The sequence below is a fragment of the Ascaphus truei genome, chromosome 2 (assembly GCF_040206685.1).
Source record: "Ascaphus truei isolate aAscTru1 chromosome 2, aAscTru1.hap1, whole genome shotgun sequence".
In the NCBI taxonomy this organism is placed as follows: Eukaryota; Metazoa; Chordata; class Amphibia; order Anura; family Ascaphidae; genus Ascaphus; species Ascaphus truei.
Window position 1 is genome coordinate 419,364,438 of NC_134484.1, and position 23,844 is coordinate 419,388,281.

The window sequence follows — 23,844 nt, forward strand, 5'->3', positions numbered from 1 at the left end:
AATGGTGACAGCATAATTAGTATAAAGAGATTATAGGACTGAACATTTGCATTAAACAGATAAAAACTAGAAAGTGATATTTGACATGAAGCAAATGTGTACATTTTAACGTTAAACGAAAAGTTTTCGTTTTCTACCTGCTACATGGGACTGCCTCATTAAAACAAAAAAAGGTAAATAAATACTTTGCCGGCACAAAAAAACTAATTGGTAAAGATTTGGCAGGTCAATACTAGAAAGGAATAAAATGTTTAGTCAGCTGTTACAATCCAAATGTAATGAACACATTTTAGTCTTCCAAATAAAGTTAACAAATAAAGTCACCAAAACAATTTTATTTCCAGTGTTTAAGTGGGTATGCACACAGGCATGATACAAGGGTGTATTAGGTCTTCATGCAGAATTATACTCTTTTCAATAAAAGAAACCAGTTCCATCCAGGATTCACTATCTACATGCCTACAGTATGTTACAACATTTATATCAAATCTGGTATCTGAAGAAAATATACACATGTAATATATACATTTAAGTTACTTCCTGCATCTTACAGAAAGATTAAAAATTCAAGTCACATAAAACTCAACTGTATTAAAAGTTTGTTTATAAAACTTGGAGATCCAACTGGAATGCCTAACGAATGGAAGCTCTGAATCCGTTAAAATCTGTAAAATGTTCACGAAAACTGGTCACTGGTAAAATGCATGATCTTTGTTCATTGTAAGCTTCTCGAATTAACACGTAACATTATGGCACCCTAGCAAACTGGATGAATTCATGATGAGGCACTTTTTCTTAGTGACTAAATCAAAAGGACATTTTGAACGTGGCAAATGTCAGCTACGGGTGCAGCAAGCCCCAGTCACAAAGCGAGGTGTATGGACAATGTAGAATATGTAGCAAACGATTTGTTCGGATTTTCCATCTAAAATTAATCCTGTTCATTTCATGTTCTTCTGGCTGCAGCTAAGCTCTGTGAAGACTTTCCACAGGGCCCATGAACGAAACCAGCCCATATAAAGGCTGCAAAAAAAAAAAAAAAAAGTTCAGGCACAGGACAAGATACACTGGAAATTAACTAGAAGCTATTAAACTGCTGTAGTGGGTACTATGGGCATTTAAAGGTACTGGTAGAACCGAGATCTAACCACCTGGGTACCAGAGAGTTTATGAGGATGGGCATCAACAGCGGGACTAAAATTGTTTTTATTCTTGCTCTGGTAGCTTTCACCATTTAATTGATCGGCTGACTGCGGAGCTACTAAGTGGGATTGACTATCAGTTATATTACTAGAGATGGTGGTGTTTACTTGTGATGAACAGGATGTTGGTGGATTTGGCGTTGTTGAATCCACTAAGTTAGTGTTCTCAGAAATCAGTTCTTCGGGATCCCCTGTGTTGAGTTCAGATGTGCTAGTGCGTAAACGTTCCCGTGCGAGCCAGTCTGAAATAGAGAGGTCCTGCGATGGACACTTTGGCTTCAATCGATCCACGGCAGAAAGTTCAGCTTCTTTGTCCACACTCCCTTGTTCGTGAATTTGCCACGCGTTTAGGATGCTTATTTCAGCAAAGTCTCTCTGTCCCCCTAGTGTATGCCTTCGTCTAATATTTTTTTTCTTACGGGTTTCAGCTGCTTGTGCTTTCTGACTCCCTACACCAAACATGTCATCTGCAGAAGCTTTCAGACGCAGTTTCAGTCTCTCTGTTATTTTAAGTCTCCACGCAAGCTCCTGCTTCTCAGGTTCGCTTTTCCCTGGCACGTCTAAGCTGCCCGGCGACCTTCCTTTCTTCGTCACGTCCAACACATTTGACGCCGCAGTTAACTCCTCACTTTTGCTATCAGCTGAACACTCGCTGTCTGTCTTTAGTCGCATAGACTTTTTCCGTGATAGCGTATCACATTCAATAAGTTTATGCGAACTAAATCTACGGTTGTCCAGCCTTGGAGTTGAACTTCCTTCTGTGCAGCTGGCACTTCCTTCCGAGTTCCTCCTGCTGCTCTTTGACATTTCTTCCAGTTTACCTCGACGCTGCCTATCGGATACAGAACTTGAAGCAAAAATAGGGAAATCGCTTTCACTGTCTGTTTCCATAGGTCGACCTTCACTGATTAATTCACTTCTCTCATCATCTGCTTCATCACCTTTGCTTTCAGCAACAGACTGAACCTCAGGGCTGATCATATTCAGGTCCAAACTAGTCATGTATATTGTGGATGACGTTGTGGAGTAGTCTGAAGTGATGGAACTTATATCCGCTGACAAAAAATCACTGCCTTTCATCTCAGGACTAATCACCTTGGATTTTAACCTATGCAGAGATGCTTGGGATGAAGTGCTAAGCATAGTTCCCGAGTCAGACATGCTCTCTTCCACATGGAAGGACGTTTGGGAAATAGACATTTTTTTGTCACCTGATGGCACATTTAGACTATTATCCAAACTAGGGGGTTTTGCATGTTTTGGGGGACAGGGAAGAGTGGGTTCATCAGGGGGTGTACTCGCTTTCCTCAGTTTATCTTCTGTAGTCACACTTGTGTCTTTTTTGCTGCCGCTTTCCTTCTCTTTCAATATAATGCCTTTGGATTTTCTATGCATTTCTCCATCTTTTTCCGTTTCACCTTTGTTACTGTCCAGTTTTAGAAATTCCTCATGCAATTGCTCCTTTTTGTAAAAGACGTTATCAAGTTCATCTTCTGAACTGCTTGGTTGAGGTTTGTCTTTCGGTTTCTTTCTCTTGCGACTTGCTGCTGCAAAGATGGAGGACACAAGCATCTCTCTGCTATACTGATCTTTTCCAGATCCCCAAGAACCCTGTGAGAAGAACAAAGATGTTACATATGTATACAGAAGATTCCACTGTAAAAACAGTTAGTCACTTTGAGTTAACTTAAAGCAGTACCTGCTTGAAAATGTCAATGATAAAAGTTGTCACTCCAATAAGGATTTTGTGAAAAGGATAAGTTACTACAGGGATTCAATTACTCAAGGGAATCAAAGAAAACATTTCAGGTGTTTTATTCCCCAACACAGGTAAGTACCAAGGAAGGACAAGGATAACTGGACTATGGGGGGGTGGAGGGGTTAGGTGGAGGGGGGCAGGGGAGATTGCATTGTGTGTCTGGAGGGGGGGGGGGGAGGATTGTATTGTGTGTGTATGGAGGGGGAGGATTTTATTGTGTGTGTGTGTCAAGGGGGATTGTATTGTGCGTGTGTCGAGGGGGGGTCGCATTGTGTCATGGGGGATTGTATTGTGTGTGTGTCGAGGGGGATTGTATTGTGTGTGTGTCGAGGGGGGGTTGTATTGTGTCGAGGGGGTGATTGTATTGTGTGTCGAGGGGGTGATTGTATTGTGTGTGGAGGGAGGATTGTATTGCACGTGCTTGTGTGTGGAGGGGGGATTGTATCGTGTGTGGAGAGGGGGGATTGTATTTTGTGTGTGGAGGGGAGGGTGTGTGTGTGGCGAAGAGGGATTGAGGGAGAGGGGGATAATTAAGTGATAGCGAAGTGTGAGAGATGGGGTGGAAGAGAAAGGTGGGGTAAGAGAGTGAAGAAGAGATGGGGGAGAGGAGCAATACTTGGGGAGAGGAAGGGGCTCACGAGGTGTGAAAGAGGGGTTGGGGGTTTGCAAGGCTGCCAGCATTGGAGATGGGGGGGGGGGGAGGGAAAGAAGAGTAGGGCAGGTGAAACACTAGTTCTGGCCTCGTGAAATCTGTCTGCGGCCCGGTGTCAACCTATAGTGCCAAGTAGATGGGCGAATTGGATTGGCCAGTTCATTGGAGCCACGGATTTGTCTCAAAAAGGCAGATTAGAGTAAAAATCCAACCAACGGATCGCAAAAATCCAAAATTGGATTTGAATGAAGGGGAGGCGTTCCAATTTAGTATCGTCTCCAGTTGTATATATCCCCTCAAACCTCCCTCCAAATAAGTTAGGAAGAGATGCCTGTGCTAAAACAGCACACCTGATGTACCCTGGGAGATGTGTTAATGGCTATGCAAAGTATATTGAAAGGAGTCCCGTCCCACACTTCCTAAAAGGATTTCTATAACAACTATATCGACTTGACAAGAGTAAGGAACCTAGTGACTGGAATGGTGTACTGGTGTCAGACCCAACAGGATTAGAACCCACAACCTCTGTTACTCTCCGCATTCAGCTCTAGCAGTGAGAGCTAAACCAGCTGCTGCCTAGCACCACTGTCACCGTCTATTACCATATCTCCACGGGATAGCTATTTTGTCAAACTTTGATAAGGATTGTAACCTTGAAAGGACTTCAAGCACAAAGTAATATTTGTACTGCAAGCTTTGAGGCTCTGGCTCATTGTGCCTGTACAATTCTGTACAGCACTGAATACATTGGCAACACTAGTAAAGAATCTTTTTTTGTAAATAACTGCACAGTACGTAACATACCTTAGATTTTGCTGAGTCACTAGTAGCGGAATCTGTGGAAAATGTAATGAGAAATGGTTCGCTTTAGATCGAGAAGAATAAAGCATTGGTAACAAATAATACTAGGCTTCATGGAAAGGACAAGCACAGAACAACATGTATAAAAGCAAAAGAAGGAAACAAAAAGGGATAATCAGAGCTCACAAAGATGCAAGCGGCACCACAGAAAGCCACCGCCATGAAAGAATGCTGTGAATTGTAGGCAGGCCCAGCTCAATGAGTGGAATGGCAAAGGAACCCTGTTCTTTCAAATAAAAAAACAGAAACACGGATGTTTAAAGATCTGTTCACACGCACTGATCTCTTTGGAAACCTTGCGTTATTATTAAATAGCCTGAACCTAAAAAGAAATACTGAACATTCATGCTATGCTAGGCTTAGCTGTATGTTTGCACCCCTTATAGCCCAATATTAAATGTCCAAATTGTGGAACAGCTTATATTCCAGATTGCAGAGCCAACATTGACAAAATCACCACAGGTTGTTAGTAGCAAGAAGATGCCTCATTTCAGCAGGACATCACATAGCAAACATTTGTATCTAGTGTTTGATATAATCTGTGGTTTTACAGTCTGTGCTAGAGCTATTATGAAATGAGACATGAACACCAAAATTTACTATAAGGAAAGAAAACGGAGGCTAGACAAGTATAAAGAGGGCAGAAGGGGGCCAGCAAAAGGCTCTGAGCGTTCAATTGGAATTTTTTTTTTTTTAAATATAATTTAGTATTTTATTTTAACTGAAAAGCTAAGCCCCATGCCACACCCCTTATAGACACATGGCTAATGCTTATGACTATAAAAACTAGTAGACCATACCATGCTATCTCTCCTCAGGGTCTGCTTCAGAAATAACAAGAAACGGCAGAAAGACTTTAAGAAAGTAGCATTGATCTGTTTAAAATACTCTGAACAGAAAAATTTACAGTGTAGATTTTTTTTTTTTTTTTTTTTTAATGTCCATTTACAAAAAACGGGGATTTCTGCAGACAAGGCAGCTACAATGTGGACAACAATCCTCCTTCTTCCTACAGTTCCAGCTGTCCATCACTGACATCATAGAATCCACTAGGGACATCACTGTGTGATAGACGCCTCCCATTTCACCTGTTTCAACATCAGTATAAATTTCTTGTTTCAGTAAGTGCTGAAAAGACCCTTGAACTAAAAACAAGATCTTGAGATAAAGGATAAAACGCTGTGGGACATAACATGCTAGGTTAGTGCAATAGCAGGAAGGGAAAAATTTGCTAAAAGAGTCCGCGATACTAGTACTTAGCCAAGGAAAAGGTGGCAAGTGGAAAAACAGAAGGAAGAGTAACTTTAGTACACACAGAACATATATTTTACACCTATATTAATGTTTTAACATGGTTATATTTGAACAGTTAACACATTTAAAGCAGTGTTGCATGCTTGTCATTTTAAAACGGATATTTATGGATAAAATGGAGATGTGTAAGGTGCATCCATACATGGTTACATATATATCTCTACGAATATATCTATACCTAAATACAGATGTGTGCAAGTGTAAACATATACACATATCAATAGCTACATACATCCAGCTCTGTCTATTTAACTACATGTACACCCCCATGCAGTAAAGGAATTTGGCTTGCCAGAGATAGGAGTAACACTTTGTTCAGTTCATCATGCTAAGAGTGTGTGGGGCACGATGTCTGGCTCCGTCCTACTAACAGTAAGTACTCTTGCAGCTCCTTGTGTCTGGCGTGCAAGAACTTCTGTTTTTTAAGCACGTATTTAATCTAATGAATAGTGTGTTCGTTGCCATTTATCACCTGTTTAGATCTGTCAAAATATGCAATGATGCTCTAAATTACGCACTATGTATTTTACCCTTAAACCTGCATGGGCTGAAGGTGAAACATTCAACATTTGCCTGAAAGCTTTAAAAAAAAAAAATAATAAAAAAAAACATGTTTTTAACTTCTAACTAACAATAAATAAGTAAAAACGTGCTGTGCATGCTTGTGCAATATGTGATCAGTAAATGTGGACCCTAGTACTAGACATCATTTTTTGGAGGCTGATGATCGGGGCACTATCACATGGAAATATTCGTCGTCTACAGCGTGTGTTTCTGTGCGAGCGGACCCGAATAGGCACGAATATAGCCAGTGTGTGAGATAGAGCCTTTATAATGCATTTAAAACAATGTGTATCATGATCTACTTTAGCATGGCAACTGCTTAACAACGTAGGAGACTCATGATGTTAAGGAAAAATACAGTAATACTGTAAGAGTAGAAAACCATTCATGAAAAACATACAAGAGAAACGTTCTGTAACGAGAAAAGATGCTGAATGTGTTAACCTATCCTGCAGGGTTGCACTGTCTGTGCAGGCGAGAGTTACCTGATACGTCTCCGGGGGATACTCCGGTCCTTCCAATGTTGGGGAGTAAATGATCTATGTTTGGCACTGGCTGAGACTCTACTGTGCTTTCTTCCTGTACAGTTGTCTACAGTTAATAAACAAAGATCTCTTCAACATCGTTACACAAATAGGCTCATTCCCATTCTAAAACATCTACAAGTTCACTTTATTCCCCATGCCAGTTTGCATTCTATTCATACATTATGGCTCCAGGTCATCATGGTAGATTGATCCAGTTATTTTTTTTTTATATATATACTCTTCTTCCCCTCCCCAAAGTCTAGCCCTGCTTTTCCTGTTGGGAAAAGGTGATTAATAAAAATTATTGGTTCAGTTGGTCTCAAACCTGAAGACATTTCCTACTTTTATATTTACACAGTAGCAAACGGGGCTAATTATAGTTCATGCTTCGTATAGCAAAAGTGTTGAAACAGCAAACCTGCCTTTTCAAATACGTAGTTAGGACGCAGATACCATTTGGGGCTATATTTACATACTTTCTTCTTTTTTTTTAAAAGCAATTAAAAGCATACTTCTAAATCTGTCACAGACTGGGAACAATACTTACAATTGGTTTATCTGCATTTTCTTCACCGAAAAACCAATCATGCTGAAAATCGGACAAGAAGAAAGGTGAGAAACGGTAACCAGGAGTGAAGGAAGGTTCTTAGATCAAACACACAAGCACTTACGTGTTGAATAAGTGTCTCCACTATTTTGTATTGGTCTGGCATATGAGTAACCATGTGCGTCATGTTGTCTTCCGATGTTCTTACAAGCGTTGGGCCGAACACTATTGCCAAGTTTCTTGGTTCCATCTAACAAGAACATGCAATGAAAAGCAAGGTTACATCCTCTTAAAAAGGTATACATTTACTGCAGTACTGATCACAATTATGCATAAAATACAAGCTTTGAGCAAATGGAAAGAACAATTTGATTGGAAAACCCTTGAATCAGATGATATTTCTAATCACCTGTTTATGTATGTTTGACTTAAATGACTATAGTAGCTTCAAGGTAAGTAAACTTTTTGATGCGGGCAAACCAAGCTCAAATTCTTATGTCCACTCTCCTGTCCCGGGCAAGTCACTTCCCCTCTGTGCCTCAGATTCTTACTTATATATTTTTCTTGTATAGCATGGGCTGTGTACAAGAAAAAAATATATAATTGTGTCCTGTTTCTTCCAAATGGGCGCCATCCCATTCTCCTATGGATTTAAATTCAAAAGGTTGTCATCCATTGTTAATTGCCAGCCACGGTAGACCTAGTCTTCAACATCTTGTAGTTCTATTCCATTTATTTCGATCTTTGGAAAGTTGACAAAATTTGTTGATCATTTTGGCCTTGCTGCGATTCATATGAGTCCCACTTTCTTGCTTGGGCGCCTTCTCCAATTACATGCTGGAGGTCTTGTGGCAAAAATAACAAATGTCATCTGCAAATTGTAGATGACATGTATTCACCTCAGTATTCTCCTGGTCACACCCCCATGCGGCCCCTCATCTTGCTTGTATTTTCATGTAATCTAATGTTCGATGCAGCATTCTCAAATGTTCTTTACAATATCAATGTATGCGCCATCATTTTTCCGTAGTGCATGTAGAACCGCTGAGGTGTATGTAGACAGAATCACTTTTTTTTAATCTACATATCCGAAGAGGAGTCGTATATCGGATTACTTTGGGAAATCCCTTCTTGTATGACTTGGATGTTGTCCATTGTTTTGTATACACTGCAAAATCCTGCTTGTTCTCTTGGCTGCACTAAATCCAGCGTCTGTTGCAGCAGATTAGTGAGCATCTTTGTAAAAAATCTTGTGATTGAAAGTAGACTGCGTGGTCTGTAGTTCTTGAGGTGATCTTTGCCTCCTTTCTTGTGGATGAGGATAACTGTTGCCACTGTGGGGCCCTGGGTGGTCCCAATGCCTGAATCCTTTATGTTTGCGAGTTACTTTTCATATATTCATTCTCTGTTATAAAGATATATTGCACTCTGTGTCCTCCATTTTTCACATATGGGATCCTCCTTCCCTCATCTCCCTGCATGAGTGTATGCTGATGGACAACATCATTGAAACCTGTGTTTAAGGTGGTAACTCCTGATAACCAAAAAGCCGTGATTACGCACAGGAAACACACGCGAGATTGCTACTTGCTTATTTATAATACGTTCATCAAAACTCTGTTGCACTATACTGTATGTGTATGTCTTTTCCTTCTATATTCCTGATGTGAGTGTGCTCCTGATCCCCTGCCTAGATATCTCACTGTGGACTTGGACTGAGTCCTTTTAAAGGAGCAGCACCCTTTCAAAGGAGTTTATAATATATATTTGTATTTCTGTGTTCACTCTCATAAGTGTGATCACCTGATATATTTTAATATAATACGGTATTTGCGCTTGTTCTTCACGCCTTACTTGTTACAGTAGCGATTGCTTCATTTTTCCATGCCCTTTTAACTACAATCTTCGTGTTATTCAGAATTGGTTGCTAAAGTGTTCCTATGCATCTCAAGCAAGCTGAAGCCATTTTTCCCAGCTCTAGTTGAAATTATCGGATGCTATTCTTGATGTTCATTGCCTTTTGTCTTTATTTTAATTGTTTTTTCTATCATCACAAAGATGTAATTTGCAGCGGAACAAATTGGTGATCGCTTCTGTCACAACGCTTAAGGACTGTCCAATCTTAAATCAATATCTCTTATTAGCTAGGATGTACTCAATTTTCTTCTCGATTCCATTGGGTCCACATCATGTAAAAATTTCCTATTTGGATTCTAGTTGAAGAATTAATGTAGAAGTTTCCCATTCTGCAAATTCTACAAGTCTGTCACCAAATTCCATCCTGTTGCCACAACCATACTAACTGATGCTTCGTCTTTATGCGGGGCAACAATCTTTGCATTCAAATCTCCCATAATGATCTGGGTGACACTTTGCTTTGTTGTTAAGTTGCTTGGTTTTATGGTAGAAGTCTTCCACTTCATTTGCCGTGTAACTTGATGCACGCACTTCGATAATTTGAAGCTTATCTGTCAACTGAACGATTATCCTGGCTGCTCTTCAGAAAATAAGTACATGGCAAATTTCTAGAACAATTTAAATATTTCAACTTGCTAGTATATCATAAGTGAAAAAGGTACGAATTAACGGTGTTCAATTGAGTACAAGTAGCACTTGTCTAAAGATATTTCAAAGTATTCTATGCCTCAGTGAGATTCTTGTCACATTAAACTTAGACGCCGACGAGTTACCTTGTTCTTTTGGGAATTTTCAGCCACGGTCTTTAGATGTGTAGACAGGAATTTTAGTGTTTCATAATGATGGTCTGGTAAATCAATTATCTGAAATGAAAAACATCAAATTGGGTTTCAATGATATTCAGAACGCTCTTGTATTTTATCTTCTTAGAAACGCCTCTATGCTCATATACTGAGGCCTATATTTACTAAGCAGTCTTTGGTGATAAGACAGCATCCAGCGCTGGAAAACACTTTCCAGCCCATTAACTTGAATGAATCAGGAGTGGAGTTACTTTAAACAAGCAATGTTGTAATTTACTGCAATTAGTGGTGCAGTCTGGTCATGAAGATATTTTCATATTTATAAAATGCTTTGCTTCTTTGAAAAAGTAAAAGATTTAATCATCCCAGAAAAATGCCGCTCACATATAGTTGAATTCTAGTTTTACTATAATAATGTTTACTAAGCATTTCTTTCAAATGACTTAAATAAGTCAACAACCATCGAGATTTATGTATGGGAATTATTACACAACTCCTTTTCAAAACAGCTTCCTCGCATGCACCATATGTATACCCATAGCAACAATTAAACACCCTATCATGTCTTCCTCTTGGTAACTTTTTCCTGCACCTTATACACGCCAAATCTTTTAGTAATACCGTATAAGTATTTTGGTATCAATTCTGCATTTTGATTGCCTTTATTTGGACCACAGCGATATAACCTATGCCCTTCTGAAGATGTAGCCTCAACAACTGGACAGAGCAGTCAAGGCGATTTCTAACCAATAATAATTTCTGTAGAGCAAACAAAACACTTTAACCCAAAATACATTTTAATTCAGTGGCAGAGGATTTTACAATAGTAAAAAATCCAATTTTAAATGGTGATGTAGAAAATAGCTACTATTACTATTTATCTTGCTATGCAGTTTAGCTGAAATTGGCAACAACCCCATACAAACTAATTTAAAATGGTCAACTAATTTTCAAGTATATTGCATAAGGGTATCCCTTTTTATACAAGCTTTTCAATGCTTCAGATCTCTGATTATATTATTTGCTTACTTTTAAGTAAAATTAATTTAGAGGGTTCATTTAAGATCACAGTATTGCACAGGATAACCACAAGAAAGGCACATCTACAAAGTACACAGGACTGTATGAATTATTTTTTTAAATCGCATTTTCTCCACTTTGGTGTGCAAGTAACATTTGCTTACGGGAATCATTAAAATGGTACATGTGGAGAAACGGTAATAACATGCTGTTACTCTATATACTTTATCCCTATGCATATATTTTTTAACAAATTGGTATTGGGTATTATAAAAGGGAAGAAATGTTTAAGAAGGATCTTACCAATCTTTTTAGCGTTTTAAGCCTTTCTACAGGGTCTTCTTTTCTGTTTGCTTCTATGAAGTCATTGTACTTATCTAAAAAGATTAAAAAAAATAAAAACTTTAAGTGTGTGTGTGTACAAATGTATTAGGTAGGGCTCCTTAAAACACCTTCACTGGCGTGTTTATATTTAAACAACAAACAAAAACAGTGTTGGAACTAGAGCAGGGGTGGGCAACTCCAGTTCAAGGGTCACCAACAGGTCAGGTTTTCAGGATATCTATGCTTCAGTCATTGACAAAGACACTGATTGAACCACCTGTGAAGCAGAGATATCCTGAAAACCTGACCTGTTGGTGGCCCTTGAGGACTGGAGCTGCTCACCCATGAACTAGGGGTTCCTCCGTAGCTGAACCGCACAATTTTCAGCTCCAGGGGCCCCTGATTTAGCAGTTAAGTTACTGGTGTCTATGCCCCTAAAGGGGAAACAAAATGGGTGTTCAAATCTCGCGGATCGTGTAAATTAATAGGAAGCTGCAACATATCCTTAGCTGCGACTTCCTGCTGGAGGCCACTTAAAATCGCCTGGAGAAACCAGGAAGTATATTGCTGGTAACTTCACTGGTGTCTTGAAAACTGGGAATTGCACATTCACACACATCCCCGGGGCATTGCTGCTTTAATCCTTTAAAAATAAGTGTAACAAAATTGCACCATTATCATTTTGCATCAATTTGCACATCTCACTCATGGAAAGGAGATTCTTCTTCCCAATTAGTAGATTCTAGTTCATGAGCTTGTCTACATAAAACAATTTAGAATATGCTTTGATATAAATGTGCATGTCTCTTTATAAAATGAATACTTTTATATGAAGAAAAAAAAACAAACAAAAAAATGCAGCAGTGACATAAAATTGACAACTACAAGAGTAGTGTGCGAGTGATCACACATACAGGAGATTGCAGCACAAAGTTTTACACTCCACAAAATCAGTGTTGATTTGAAGACATCTGGTACACAAGATTGATGAGCTTGAGATCACTTACCGTTCGTAAACAGAGGCTCTGGGAGTTTCCGGAAGAAGGATTTCAACAGACTGCTTATTACATTCAAATCTCGCCATTTCTAAATACAAAAAGCAAGATAAAGTCACCGATAAACACACAATAGGCTTTTTTTTGCGACCAATCGGGAAATACACGTCTTCATTAAACTTACATCTTCTTGCACATCAATATCTGTGAAGCCTTTGTTGAGTTCCTCCTGCATACTAGATATAGCAGAGTTATTTCCTGGGACTCTGTATATGCCTGTGTACTCCAGCCCTCTTTCTTCAACTAATTTGCAACATATATCCACTATCAAAGGAACAAACTGGAAATAAAATAGGTTTAGTGTTAATCTTGACACGTCATGAAAAGTAAAAAAGCAACGTAATTGTGAGGCTGTGTCTTACTTTGTTTGTGTGAGCTGGGGGACAGTCATCAAGCCTTACACCAAAAGTCCCACCGCCAGTTGGTTTCTTCTCAAAAGTCTTCCTCATGATGTTGGGAATATTCTTCCGCCATGTGCCTTTATCTTTAGGTGGACTGGTGTCATCTTGGGTTAAATCAAACTTACATTACTACAAAAAAAACTTGTTAACCCGCATTTTCCTATGTAAAAGTACGGTACCACAGTAGTTAATGTTTGAGAAGTCCAATGTAGAATGTAAATCAAAAAAGAAAAGCATGGCACACCACAACACAAATGGCTTCATTGGACAGGAAGACCGACGCCTCAGTCCTTTATTAAGGTCCTGGGGAGGACCGAGGCAATCAATCTTCCTGTCCAAAGAAGCCTTTTGTGTTTTAGACTAGAGACGAGAGTAGAGTCATGTTTTCCTTTTTGATTTGCGACGCGAGCCCTCCCTGAGCGTAGTTGCAGCTGGATGTGCACTCAGTGGCTTACTGCAGTATCGGGAGTGCTCCTATTACGAACATTAAATGTAGCATGTAAACAGGGACGTAAATGTGTCTATTAAAATGCCAGTCTGTGATTTGACTGTCTTCCTAGTCATGAGATATTAGCTAAGAAAGCGGTATTTACAGCCTTTCATCGCCACCAAATTTTACTTCAAATGCTACTTCTGTAATCTTTTGCAAAGGTCTCAGATGACATCATTTGAGTGACGCTCCATTCAACAGTAAAAGTTCCCCAAAAAGTTTGGGTGCCTAATTTTTTATTCATTCTTGCATAGTAATTCTAGGTTGGTGCAGACAAGATGAGTAGGGATCCCCGCTACATCATGTTAAATATTGCAAGGAGTAATGGATTTTGTTTAATTCAAAAATGAACAGTACTTGGACATCTGCTCAATAAACGAACAAACGTTTTTCACATAAATGCAAACAACACGTTTCAGGGGTCAATCCCCCTGCATCAGGTCGACATAGTAACCACTTATAAAAGCTGCACGGTTTTTGAACTTGTGCTCTATATGTCAACACTATATCACAATTTAAGTGAGTCTTCTCTGTAAGAATAGTCATCCAATTCTAACAATATGATCATAAAATCAGCTCAATTATGTCAATTTTTATGTTTGTGGAGAAACCAAAAACTAGGAATTAAACCAAGTTGTTTAAAAAGAAATAAATAAATGTCATTTTAAAATAATAAAGCAGACAAAGATGCCAGTATCATTGTTCCAAGTGATAACACAACGTATGCTATTTTAACTCAGAATATCAGAGTTTCCAAAGGATTCAAGGACAGGGTTAGTGCAAAATATCACAAAATATCCTAATAGAGGGAACAATTAAACTAGCTACATCTGTACTGAATCCATTCAACAATAATGGCCTTACTCAATTAAATCTGAAGCAGCTGCTAACAAATACCATTAAATAAGGTCATACGTGGTTAAAGAAACCCCCCTCCCCCCCAAAATCCCTTCAGTTTTTATTTTCCTGAACCGTTCTACTGTATATTAAAGGAGCATTTTTGTTAAAAATCCCCCCTTTGTTGTGGGAAGAAGCTGAGATGTCCGGAGCTGAACAGCATTAATTTCAGCTCCGGGGACTTCCTTCTTCCGGAGATCCTTCCTTCAGTAGGTTATGCCGTCATCTCATGCATGTTTACAGGCCCCAAGTCACACAGCCAATCGGAAGCGCTCCTTATCGGAACCTTTAAACCTCCATATTGTGTGTCCAGCCAGGCCCGCTACTGGTATAACCTATGGAGAGGTAAGTATCTCGGGAAGCAGGGGGTCCTAGAGCTGAAATTAACGTGGTTCAGCTCCGGAGACCGCCTGCGCTTCCCACCTAATAAAAAAAGAAAAACAGCAAAAATCCATGCGAAAATGCACCGCTAACCTTTCCCCAATTTCACTAATGCTCCGTTAATACGCGAATCATCAGCTTAGTATTCCTCAGTGTTTTATAGACCAACCTTTGCCGAGTAGTTTTCTTTCAGAGTCCGGCTTTGGAGAGTGAGGGCTTGGAGTCCTTGTTTCAGTTTTTGTGCCCAGAAACGTCTGTCGGATGCTCAGACTTTGGTGTTGTGCTTTGGGGGATGGCTCCGTTTTGTTGCTAGAGGAGGCGGAAGAATAACTGCATTACTCCGACATAGCAAAATAAATATATAAAAGAAAAGTCCCATTTCTGTGCCACGCTTACCTCATCATTGTGTTGTACTCTTTGATTCTCTTGCTAATAAGATCTCTGCTTGCTTGGCCAGTTTGCTAAAATCGAACCAAGAGAGAAGTTTTAGTATTACATCATTTCACAAACGTTAATGCTTTAGCTGAGTGAATGAAAAATTAAAAAACACAAGTACCAATTTAGTGCTAACGAAAATGTTATAAAAAGCTGTTTTGGGGGTGATGGACGTGGGGAGGGTTTGTTCTGTCTCTCGTTTGCTCCATACTGGACTCTTCACATTCTGTTTAACATGCAATGTTCCAACATATGGGGAGTCTCTAAATAAACCATTAATTAAAATACTAGAAATGTGTGAATACTGCATTTTGATTGCTGCGAAAAATATTAATTGTATTCTAACCTATTCAAATATGCCCTCAGGGAAGCTTCCTTATGTTAACTATTCCATAATTATGATCTGATAAAGCAGAGGTGTGGCAAACTCCAGTCCTCAAGGGCCACCAACAGGTCAGTTTTTCAGGATATCCCTGCTTCAGCACAGGCGACTCAATCAATGCCTCGGTCAACGACAGTCGAAAACTGAGCCAATGATTGAGCCACCCGTGCTGAAGCAGGGATATCCTGAAAAGCTAACCATTTGCTAGCTCTTGAGGACGGGAGTTGGCTTCCCCTGCCATAAAAGATGTCTGTCCAAGGGCTAACTGTGCCTATTCTGCGCATACCTCATCATTTAGATTGCCGTTTTCCTGTATAGCTTTAATCCAAGCCAACATATCGTCTCTATCTTCAGCTTGAAAGAGGTATTCCCGGTCAGATGTGGTAAGACGAAATACATTCTTCCTCTTGGTTTCACTGTACGATATATCTACTAAACATCCGTTGATGCTAATTGGCTGCTCATCCTCAGATTGAGAGGAGGAGTGTCCAGTTTGGTCTTTTTTATCTTTGTGCAAATATAGTGAAGGTCCCCGTAAGACGACGTACATCTGTTTCCAGGGGCGGATACTCCCACCAACTCTCTGAAAAGACACATTACATGGATCCCCGCAAAACAAATGTCTTCAAAATCAACCAATGACATTACATATTTAAATGCAGTGAATAAACAATATATGAAAACTGTAAAATGACTAAACAAAAAGTTCAATTTTTAAAGCTGCAGACCCAATTTGAGCATTTTTTAAAAACATTTTTTAACTGAAGTAACCTGTTACATGTTGGATATAATAAGAAATCTTTCTTTTCTTCTGTAATGCTGACATAGTGCTTTAGGTACAGGGAGATATAAAGTGACTTGCTCAAGTCCTGCACGAACAGGCTTAATTTTATCCAGTCGTCTCACTTGGATGTTTATCATAATTACTATCCATCAATGTACCTACACAAACATGATATACGGCCATACAACTCTGTTAGCGCTCTTTCCCTCTTATCACTACATAACTAAATTAGAGTGCATGGAGATTTAATGTTAAACAATTTTGCTGGATTGTAGTTTTGTCTAGACCAGGAGTAGCCAACTCCAGTCCTCAAGGGTCACCAACAGGTCAGGTTTTCAGAATATCGGTGCTTCAGCACAGGTGGCTCAGTCTTTGACGGAGCCATGGATTGAGCCACCTGTGCTGAAGCAGGGTTATGCTTAAAACCTGACCTGTTGGTAGCCCTTGAGGACTGGAGTTGGCCACCCCTGATCTAGAATGATGGAAATTTTCAGCTGGTGAATCTATCGGGCTTCAGAGATAGCTCTTAAAAATGGTTCCTTGGCTTACCTTTCCCTTTTCAGTGATCAGCTGTCGGAAATGCATGAAGCCTTCCTTGTTCGAATCATTGAAGACATCAGAGGAGGAATCTTTTCTGGATTCAGAGTCTGATGATTGCACACTCTCTGGGGCCTGAAGGAAATGGCATATTTAAACAATAAGATGTCATCCGAATAGTCTGTTCAAGCCTTTTTTTGTCTCCGATCTCAAATAATAGTGTATAGAATTTGGGAAAACACCTCCAAGCTGCTTGCCAAAATAGCCGAGCACTTTGGGTGCGTTTACCATTCAGAAATAGTAACACTTTAAAACAATTCTGCCGGGGTCACCAGTTTAGCCTTTCATACTATGGCATGAAATAGTTCAATTACATAAGAATAAACCTCCTTCACAAATAAGACACTCCTAAAAATAGGACAGAAAGGGGAAAAATGGGCCAATTGACAACCAAGTCAATTAGTTTGATTGTTGCGCTCCACAGTTCATTTAGCGCTTTTGGTAGTAGGACGGGCATCAGACTTGGGCCTTACTCTACACTGCAGGACACGTGTTTGTTTTGGTTTTGCAGAAGTAATGACCGTGATAACTTTAATACGTTACATTTAGGTGATCTCATTGACTAAAGATTTTTTTAAAGTGAGACCCAGAAAGTTTGGCAAGTAAAAAAGAAGCTATTGCTGGTTCTCCCTTTTTCTTTTTTTTATTATGAAAGAGAAATTAGGAAAGTAAAAAGTGCAGATCAAGTGTATACATAAACTGTATTGCCTTCTTAAAGATCAATGCAGTGATCCTGCTGTACAAATGTAATTACTGAATATTGTTCATAGCGAAGCCTCGAATCAATAAATATGGTTTGGCTGAAGCTCAAAAGTGTTGCTATCATGCAGTCAAAAACTGCTACTAAAATGGGGACAAACAGCAAGAGTAATTTGTTTTCTTCGAAGTAGAATTACTACAAAATCACTATACAGGCATACCCCGTTTTACATACACCCGCTTTACGTACACTCACAAGTACGTACATTTTTTTTTTGTTGCACCTTACCCCTGTGTACGTACACGTGCTTCGCGAGTACGGACACCAGGGGGCAGCGTGCGCAACTCAACACTCCTGCAACCTCCTTCATGCTTGTCTTCATTATGGAGCGCTCGATCTCCCTGTTCCCTCTGCCCTCCCATCTGTGTCTGTTCCCCCTCCCATCTTTGTCCGTTCCCCCTCCCATCAGTGTCCGTTCCCCCTCCCATCTGTGTCCGTTCCCCCTGCAATCACGCTTCCTAAAGCAGCAGCTAAACCAGTGAATCTGCTTCCTCCTTCTCCCTTCTCCTTGCTCCTCCCTCCTCCCTCCTCAGAGCTCTGCGAAGCTTTGCATGTGATGTGAATAGACTGCAGTGTGAGGGGGAGAAGATCTTCTGCTGCAGTCTTTGCTTGCTTGCTTGCTTGCGCGCGCGTGCGTGCGTGCGTGCGTGTGTGTGTCTGTGTGTGACTGAGTGACAGTGTGTGACTGAGTGACAGTGTGTGACTGAGTGACAGTGTGTGACTGAGTGACTGTGTGTGACTGAGTGACTGTGTGTGACTGAGTGACTGTGTGTGACTGAGTGACTGAGTGACTGTGTGTGTGACTGAGTGACTGTGTGTGTGACTGTGTGTGTGACTGAGTGACTGAGTAACTGAGCGTGTGACTGAGTAACTGAGCGTGTGACTGAGTGACTGAGCGTGTGACTGAGTGACTGAGCGTGTGACTGAGTGACTGAGCGTGTGACTGAGTAACTGAGCGTGTGACTGAGTAACGGAGCGTGTGACTGAGTGTGTGTGTGTGACTGAGTGCGTGTGTGTGTGACTGAGTGCGTGTGTGACTGAGTGCGTGTGTGACTGAGTGCGTGTGTGTGACTGAGTGCGTGTGTGTGACTGAGTGCGTGTGTGTGACTGACTGAGTGACAGTGTGTGACTGAGTGACAGTGTGTGACTGAGTGACAGTGTGTGACTGAGTGACAGTGTGTGACTGAGTGACAGTGTGTGACTGAGTGACAGTGTGTGACTGAGTGACAGTGTGTGTGACTGAGTGACTGTGTGTGTGACTGAGTGACTGTGTGTGACTGAGTGACAGTGTGTGACTGAGTAACTGAGTGTGTGACTGAGTGACTGAGCGTGCGACTGAGTGACGAGCGTGCGACTGAGTGACTGAGCGTGCGACTGAGTGACTGAGCGTGTGACTGTGTGTGACTGAGTGCGTGTGTGTTTGACTGAGTGCGTGTGTGTGACTGACTGAGTGACTGTGTGTGTGACTTGAGTGACAGTGTTTGACTGAGTGACAGTGTGTGACTGAGTGACAGTGTGTGATGAGTGACTGAGCGTGTGACTGAGTGACTGAGCGTGTGACTGAGTGTGACTGAGCGTGTGACTGAGTGACTGAGCGTGTGACTGAGTGACTGAGCGTGTGACTGAGTGACTGAGCGTGTGACTGAGTGACTGAGCGTGTGACTGAGTGTGACTGAGTGTGTGACTGAGTGCATGTGTGTGTGACTGAGTGCGTGTGTGTGTGACTGAGTGCGTGTGTGTGTGACTGAGTGCGTGTGTGTGTGACTGACTGAGAGAGAGAGACTGACTGAGTGAGAGACAGAGACTGAGTGAGTGAGAGAAACTGAGTGCGAGAGAGACAGAGAGACTGAGTGAGAGAGAGAGAGACAGAGAGACTGAGTGAGAGAGACTGCGAGAAGGAGAGAGCTGCTATACAGTACTGACCCGCGTGCGCGCCTCTCACCTCCCTGCTTCCTCCCATTCATTTTATTTGAATAAAGCCTACTGTATTTATTTTGGTTACAAATGCATTATTTACATCAGTTATGCACGTGTATGATGTTTGCAGTACAGTACATGCATTGTAAAGTGGAAAAAAGGCAGTGCTTCACTTTAAGTACATTTTCACTTTACATACATGCTCCGGTCCCATTGCGTATGTTAAAGCGGGGTATGCCTGTATATCAATTTAATTCTGGATCCTGCTTTTTTTAGGTTTAAATATTTTTTACATGCGGATGATCGTCACTATAAACCATACACATGATAGCAGGTGCTGATGGGACATGGTGAAACTAGTTAGTAGGCCGGCATAAAATGTTAACACTGCACATGCTACACTTGTTCTTTTGAACACACGACATTGGACATTTAAAGAAAACCTTTGATTCCAATGATATGGCTTCAAGCCAAACTACATGCAACCCTTTATTGAGGCCCCCACACACCCTATAGATATGGATACTACAAGATGACCTCATATGCCTTTCAAAATCAAACAGATAAGAAAATGTGTTTTAATACCAGACTTCAATGGGCGGTTTAGGACTTGTATAAAATATAAACACACCTTAGCATTCAGGCATGTATTGAGACAGAACAAGTCAATGCAGAAATGATTAGAAAACATTATGAATCATTAGCTAAAAAGGTATTTAGAAGGAAATTACTAACCTTGATGCCTTTCAGGCTAGAAACGTGCGTTAGAGCTCTGCTGGAAGACAAAGACATACGAGAACAGGATGAGTCGATGTTTAATGTAAATGAATAGAAAATGGGTCAATAATGCTTTTGGTCCAACTTACGATTTCCCTTCTTCCTTATAATCATCAAGACCCTCATCGCAGGACTTGGATCTTTCAGTCTTTGAGTTGGACTGTACCTCTAGAACACTAGGCCTGATAGATTCTAAAATGAAATACAGCAGCACGTGTCAGGTTATTGAAATCCTATGTGATAAATAATATTTCACGTACTTTGTTTGTGGCCAAATTTGATTGTCAGGTGCAGTAATCATCACAAACTGTATATATGCATGATAATTACTTTGTCAATCCAGGAACTGCTCTACTTAGTTGAAGCAGATAAAAGACAATACAACTCAAAGCTGTGAACAAATCTCCTCCTTCTCTGCCAGAAATGCACTGCACAGCAATTAGTTGCTGGACCCTCTGGGCGCAGAGGAATATAAATACATTTTTAGCAGAAGGACATTTTCAAAACTATTTTGCATTTGTACGTTTAAATTTGGATGTCCAATCTTTAAAACCACAAAATAAAAGTATATTTTCTAGGACCATTTTAAAACTTTGAAAAGAAGAGTTTTTGCAAATCAATAAATTGCCATTATTAGAAAGGCCACTAGGCAGGGTAAGAAATTAGAGATAAACCTTACGGGAAAGAGGGTAAGAAATTAAATGCAGCGTACAGGTGACCGAAATTGTATTTTACTGCCCTATGAATGCTACAAAAATGTGATGGCAAGACAGTCCTGTGATACGATCAGCTGTCTGAGACGAAAGCGTGTAACTAAATAATGGAGTAAATAACGCAAGCATCATTGTTATGAGTGGGCTCAGTGAGTAAAGGCACCGACTGTAAACGACAGTGCAAGCTCCTTGTGACCTTGGGTAAGTCACTTTATCTCCCTGTGTCTCAGGCACCAAACTCAGATTGTAAGCTCATCTGGGCAGGGACTGTGTAACAATCCTGTGTGTTGTGTACCGCACACTATACTGTAACGCGCTTTGAGTCCCATTGGGAGAAAGGCGCTATATGAAATAAAAGTTATTATTACTACTACATAACACGCACCCTGGACCTCTTTAATGACAAAAATCTACATTTTTAATAATGGAAACTGCCAACCAACATATCCACAAACACAGCACATATTAAATCATGAGCCACAACAGCCGAAATCTACAGGAAGACAAAAAATAAAATATATATTCCCATAACACAAAAATGTTGTCGTAATTACCGCGTTCCTGCGAGAGCTTCCGCCGCAGTACGGGGGCTGGAGATGTGGGACTGGGAGGAATTGTTGTTATGGTGGGGAGTGCTTGCGCCACAGATGCAGAAATAACAGCGGAAGCCGGAATGTTTGCAATTTCATGGTCAATGCCAGGACTGGTCGGCTCATCTACAAGGAAAAGAAAACATTTGTATGCATGCACCACATCACCATCACACACCCGTCAAGGCTGCCCCATAATAAAACACAATGAGATAGCTATACTTTTATAATCTGTGTGTGTGTGTGTGTGGTGTGTGTGTGGTGTGTGTGTGTGTGGTGTGTGTGTGGTGTGTGTGTGGTGTGTGTGTGGTGTGTGTGTGTTGTGTGTGTGTTATATATACTATATATAATAATTTTTTATTATTTTAATAATTTAAGTTAATATATTTTTTGTTGCCTTTGTACAACAGATTGTCGGAACCTGCGGACTCTGCACAGCCAATGCTCTAAAAACTTTAAATCACTGCATATCTTATAAAGGTTGCCTATTTTAAAGATATGGTATACATTGTACTGCAAAGATAAGCGTCTGATTGAAGAAAAGAACAAAAGGATACCCCTGCAATACGATCTGTAGTCGTATACTGATACTAAATGCAACACAATGTTCTCAGAACTAAGGGTAACCTAACAACTGGCTCCCACAATTTGGATTTAGTACAATTATAAAACTTTAAACACCGTTCCCCATCCTCTTTAAAAAAACAAAAAAAGACAAAAACACAACAATACACTGCTATTTAACTTCTTTAAAAAGGAACAGACACCCAACAGAAATGTGTAACATACCAGTGATATCTTCTATTAACTGTGCATAGAAGTTGTGGCAGTCCATACAGGTCCAGCATGTGCCAGTTTCTATAGTCAAAAGTGCCATAATGCAATTCCCAGCTTCACTTAAACATCACTAAGCGATCTCGCGAGCGGAAAGCAACTGGTCATTTACAGTGACTACAAACCTATTCTGAACTGTAACTCTGCTATAGTAAAGAACAACATATCCCATAAAACTACTGCAGGCAAAATGGGGACAGAAAGTATTAGGGAGTACAATGCTTAGCCTTCAAAGTGTATGCGAGGTGATTTCATCTTGATGTGCTGGGCTTCGCAACAGCCCATTCAACCACATGAATATTAACAAGCACACTTTTGTTCTTTGCACAACTAGAGCTGCATGTGCTGCATTGTGCTTTTTAAAAGATCACAAGTTGCTCTGTGTAAAAGCTGTAAGACACTGATGGTATATAGACGACTGTCAGCTCCAAGTATTTGCACATTGTACAACATGCATAAAAATAAAAAAAATCTAACAAAACGAGCCACAATTCCTTTAGTTCCAGTTCCCACACCAAGTACCAAGTTACTGTGAACAGAAACGTGCTGATTGAAATAAAATGCACGCACCGAATGAGGCTCAGATATTTATGCAATGTAGAGGAGTGGTCTCAATTCAGCTATGTACATTATTTAATTCTAGGAGCGGATTCACTAGCCCGACTTGTGTCACTGCAATCTCACATTAAATGGAAATCACTGCTGAATCGGGGTCTGATAAATCCGTGTTGAAGGCATCTTAATTTACCCCCTTAATATTTCCATGGTAACGAAATGCTTTGGAGCATTTTCATAATTTTTTTTTTTTAAATAAAACTATTTTTTTTTTTAAATTAAACGGATATGCAGGTAAATAAAGTAAAACATTTCAATTAAAGCAGAGGAAGCCAATTGATTAGCTGATTCCCTGTAGTAACCTTACTCACTCGGTTTTGCTAAACAAATACAGAGACCTATGCCAAGAGAAGAGATCTCTGGTTTCATCCACCAATACCTTTCCTTTACTGTTGTCCTAACTAGTAGAGCCAGGGATACATAGTTGAGGTTGAAAGATGACATGTCCATTGAGTTCGAACTATGCAAAATTTAGACGAGATAATTATTCTATATCTGTATTTACAGTATTTTGGTCCAGAGGAAGGCAAACAAAAAGCCCCAGCGAAACATTATCCAATATCGTCTCATATGGGGTAATTTAAATTCCTTCTCAACTATAAATATTGGCAACCTGATTACTCCATAGATTAACATCCTTCCCAATGTTTACTTATGTTATATCCCTGTATACCTTTCCTTTCGAAAAAGATGTCCAATCTTTTTTGAACATATCTGATGTATCTG

General features: G+C 40.1%; 1 protein-coding gene across 10 annotated transcripts in view; it reads right to left on the bottom strand.

The window, feature by feature from the left end:
- Positions 1 to 315: 315 nt before the first annotated feature.
- The window catches only part of ARHGAP21 (Rho GTPase activating protein 21), a 138,240-nt gene continuing 114,711 nt past the window's right edge, over positions 316 to 23,844 (bottom strand). For 4 of the 10 annotated variants that reach the window (XM_075587597.1, XM_075587592.1, XM_075587596.1 and 1 more), the window contains 17 exons: positions 21,634 to 21,795; positions 20,456 to 20,558; positions 20,325 to 20,364; positions 16,865 to 16,987; positions 15,818 to 16,114; positions 15,111 to 15,175; positions 14,884 to 15,023; positions 12,908 to 13,050; positions 12,670 to 12,825; positions 12,498 to 12,576; positions 11,470 to 11,543; positions 10,117 to 10,206; positions 7,551 to 7,676; positions 7,427 to 7,468; positions 6,838 to 6,943; positions 4,418 to 4,449; positions 316 to 2,813 (listed from right to left, as the gene is read on the bottom strand). In XM_075587597.1, coding sequence (XP_075443712.1) covers positions 1,119 to 2,813; positions 4,418 to 4,449; positions 6,838 to 6,943; positions 7,427 to 7,468; positions 7,551 to 7,676; positions 10,117 to 10,206; positions 11,470 to 11,543; positions 12,498 to 12,576; positions 12,670 to 12,825; positions 12,908 to 13,050; positions 14,884 to 15,023; positions 15,111 to 15,175; positions 15,818 to 16,114; positions 16,865 to 16,987; positions 20,325 to 20,364; positions 20,456 to 20,558; positions 21,634 to 21,795 — 3,473 coding nt within the window. In that variant the 3' untranslated portion in view covers positions 316 to 1,118. The remainder of the gene's footprint in view (positions 2,814 to 4,417; positions 4,450 to 6,837; positions 6,944 to 7,426; positions 7,469 to 7,550; positions 7,677 to 10,116; positions 10,207 to 11,469; positions 11,544 to 12,497; positions 12,577 to 12,669; positions 12,826 to 12,907; positions 13,051 to 14,883; positions 15,024 to 15,110; positions 15,176 to 15,817; positions 16,115 to 16,864; positions 16,988 to 20,324; positions 20,365 to 20,455; positions 20,559 to 21,633; positions 21,796 to 23,844) is intronic. The other 6 variants (XM_075587598.1, XM_075587593.1, XM_075587601.1 and 3 more) reach the window with 3 other exon arrangements.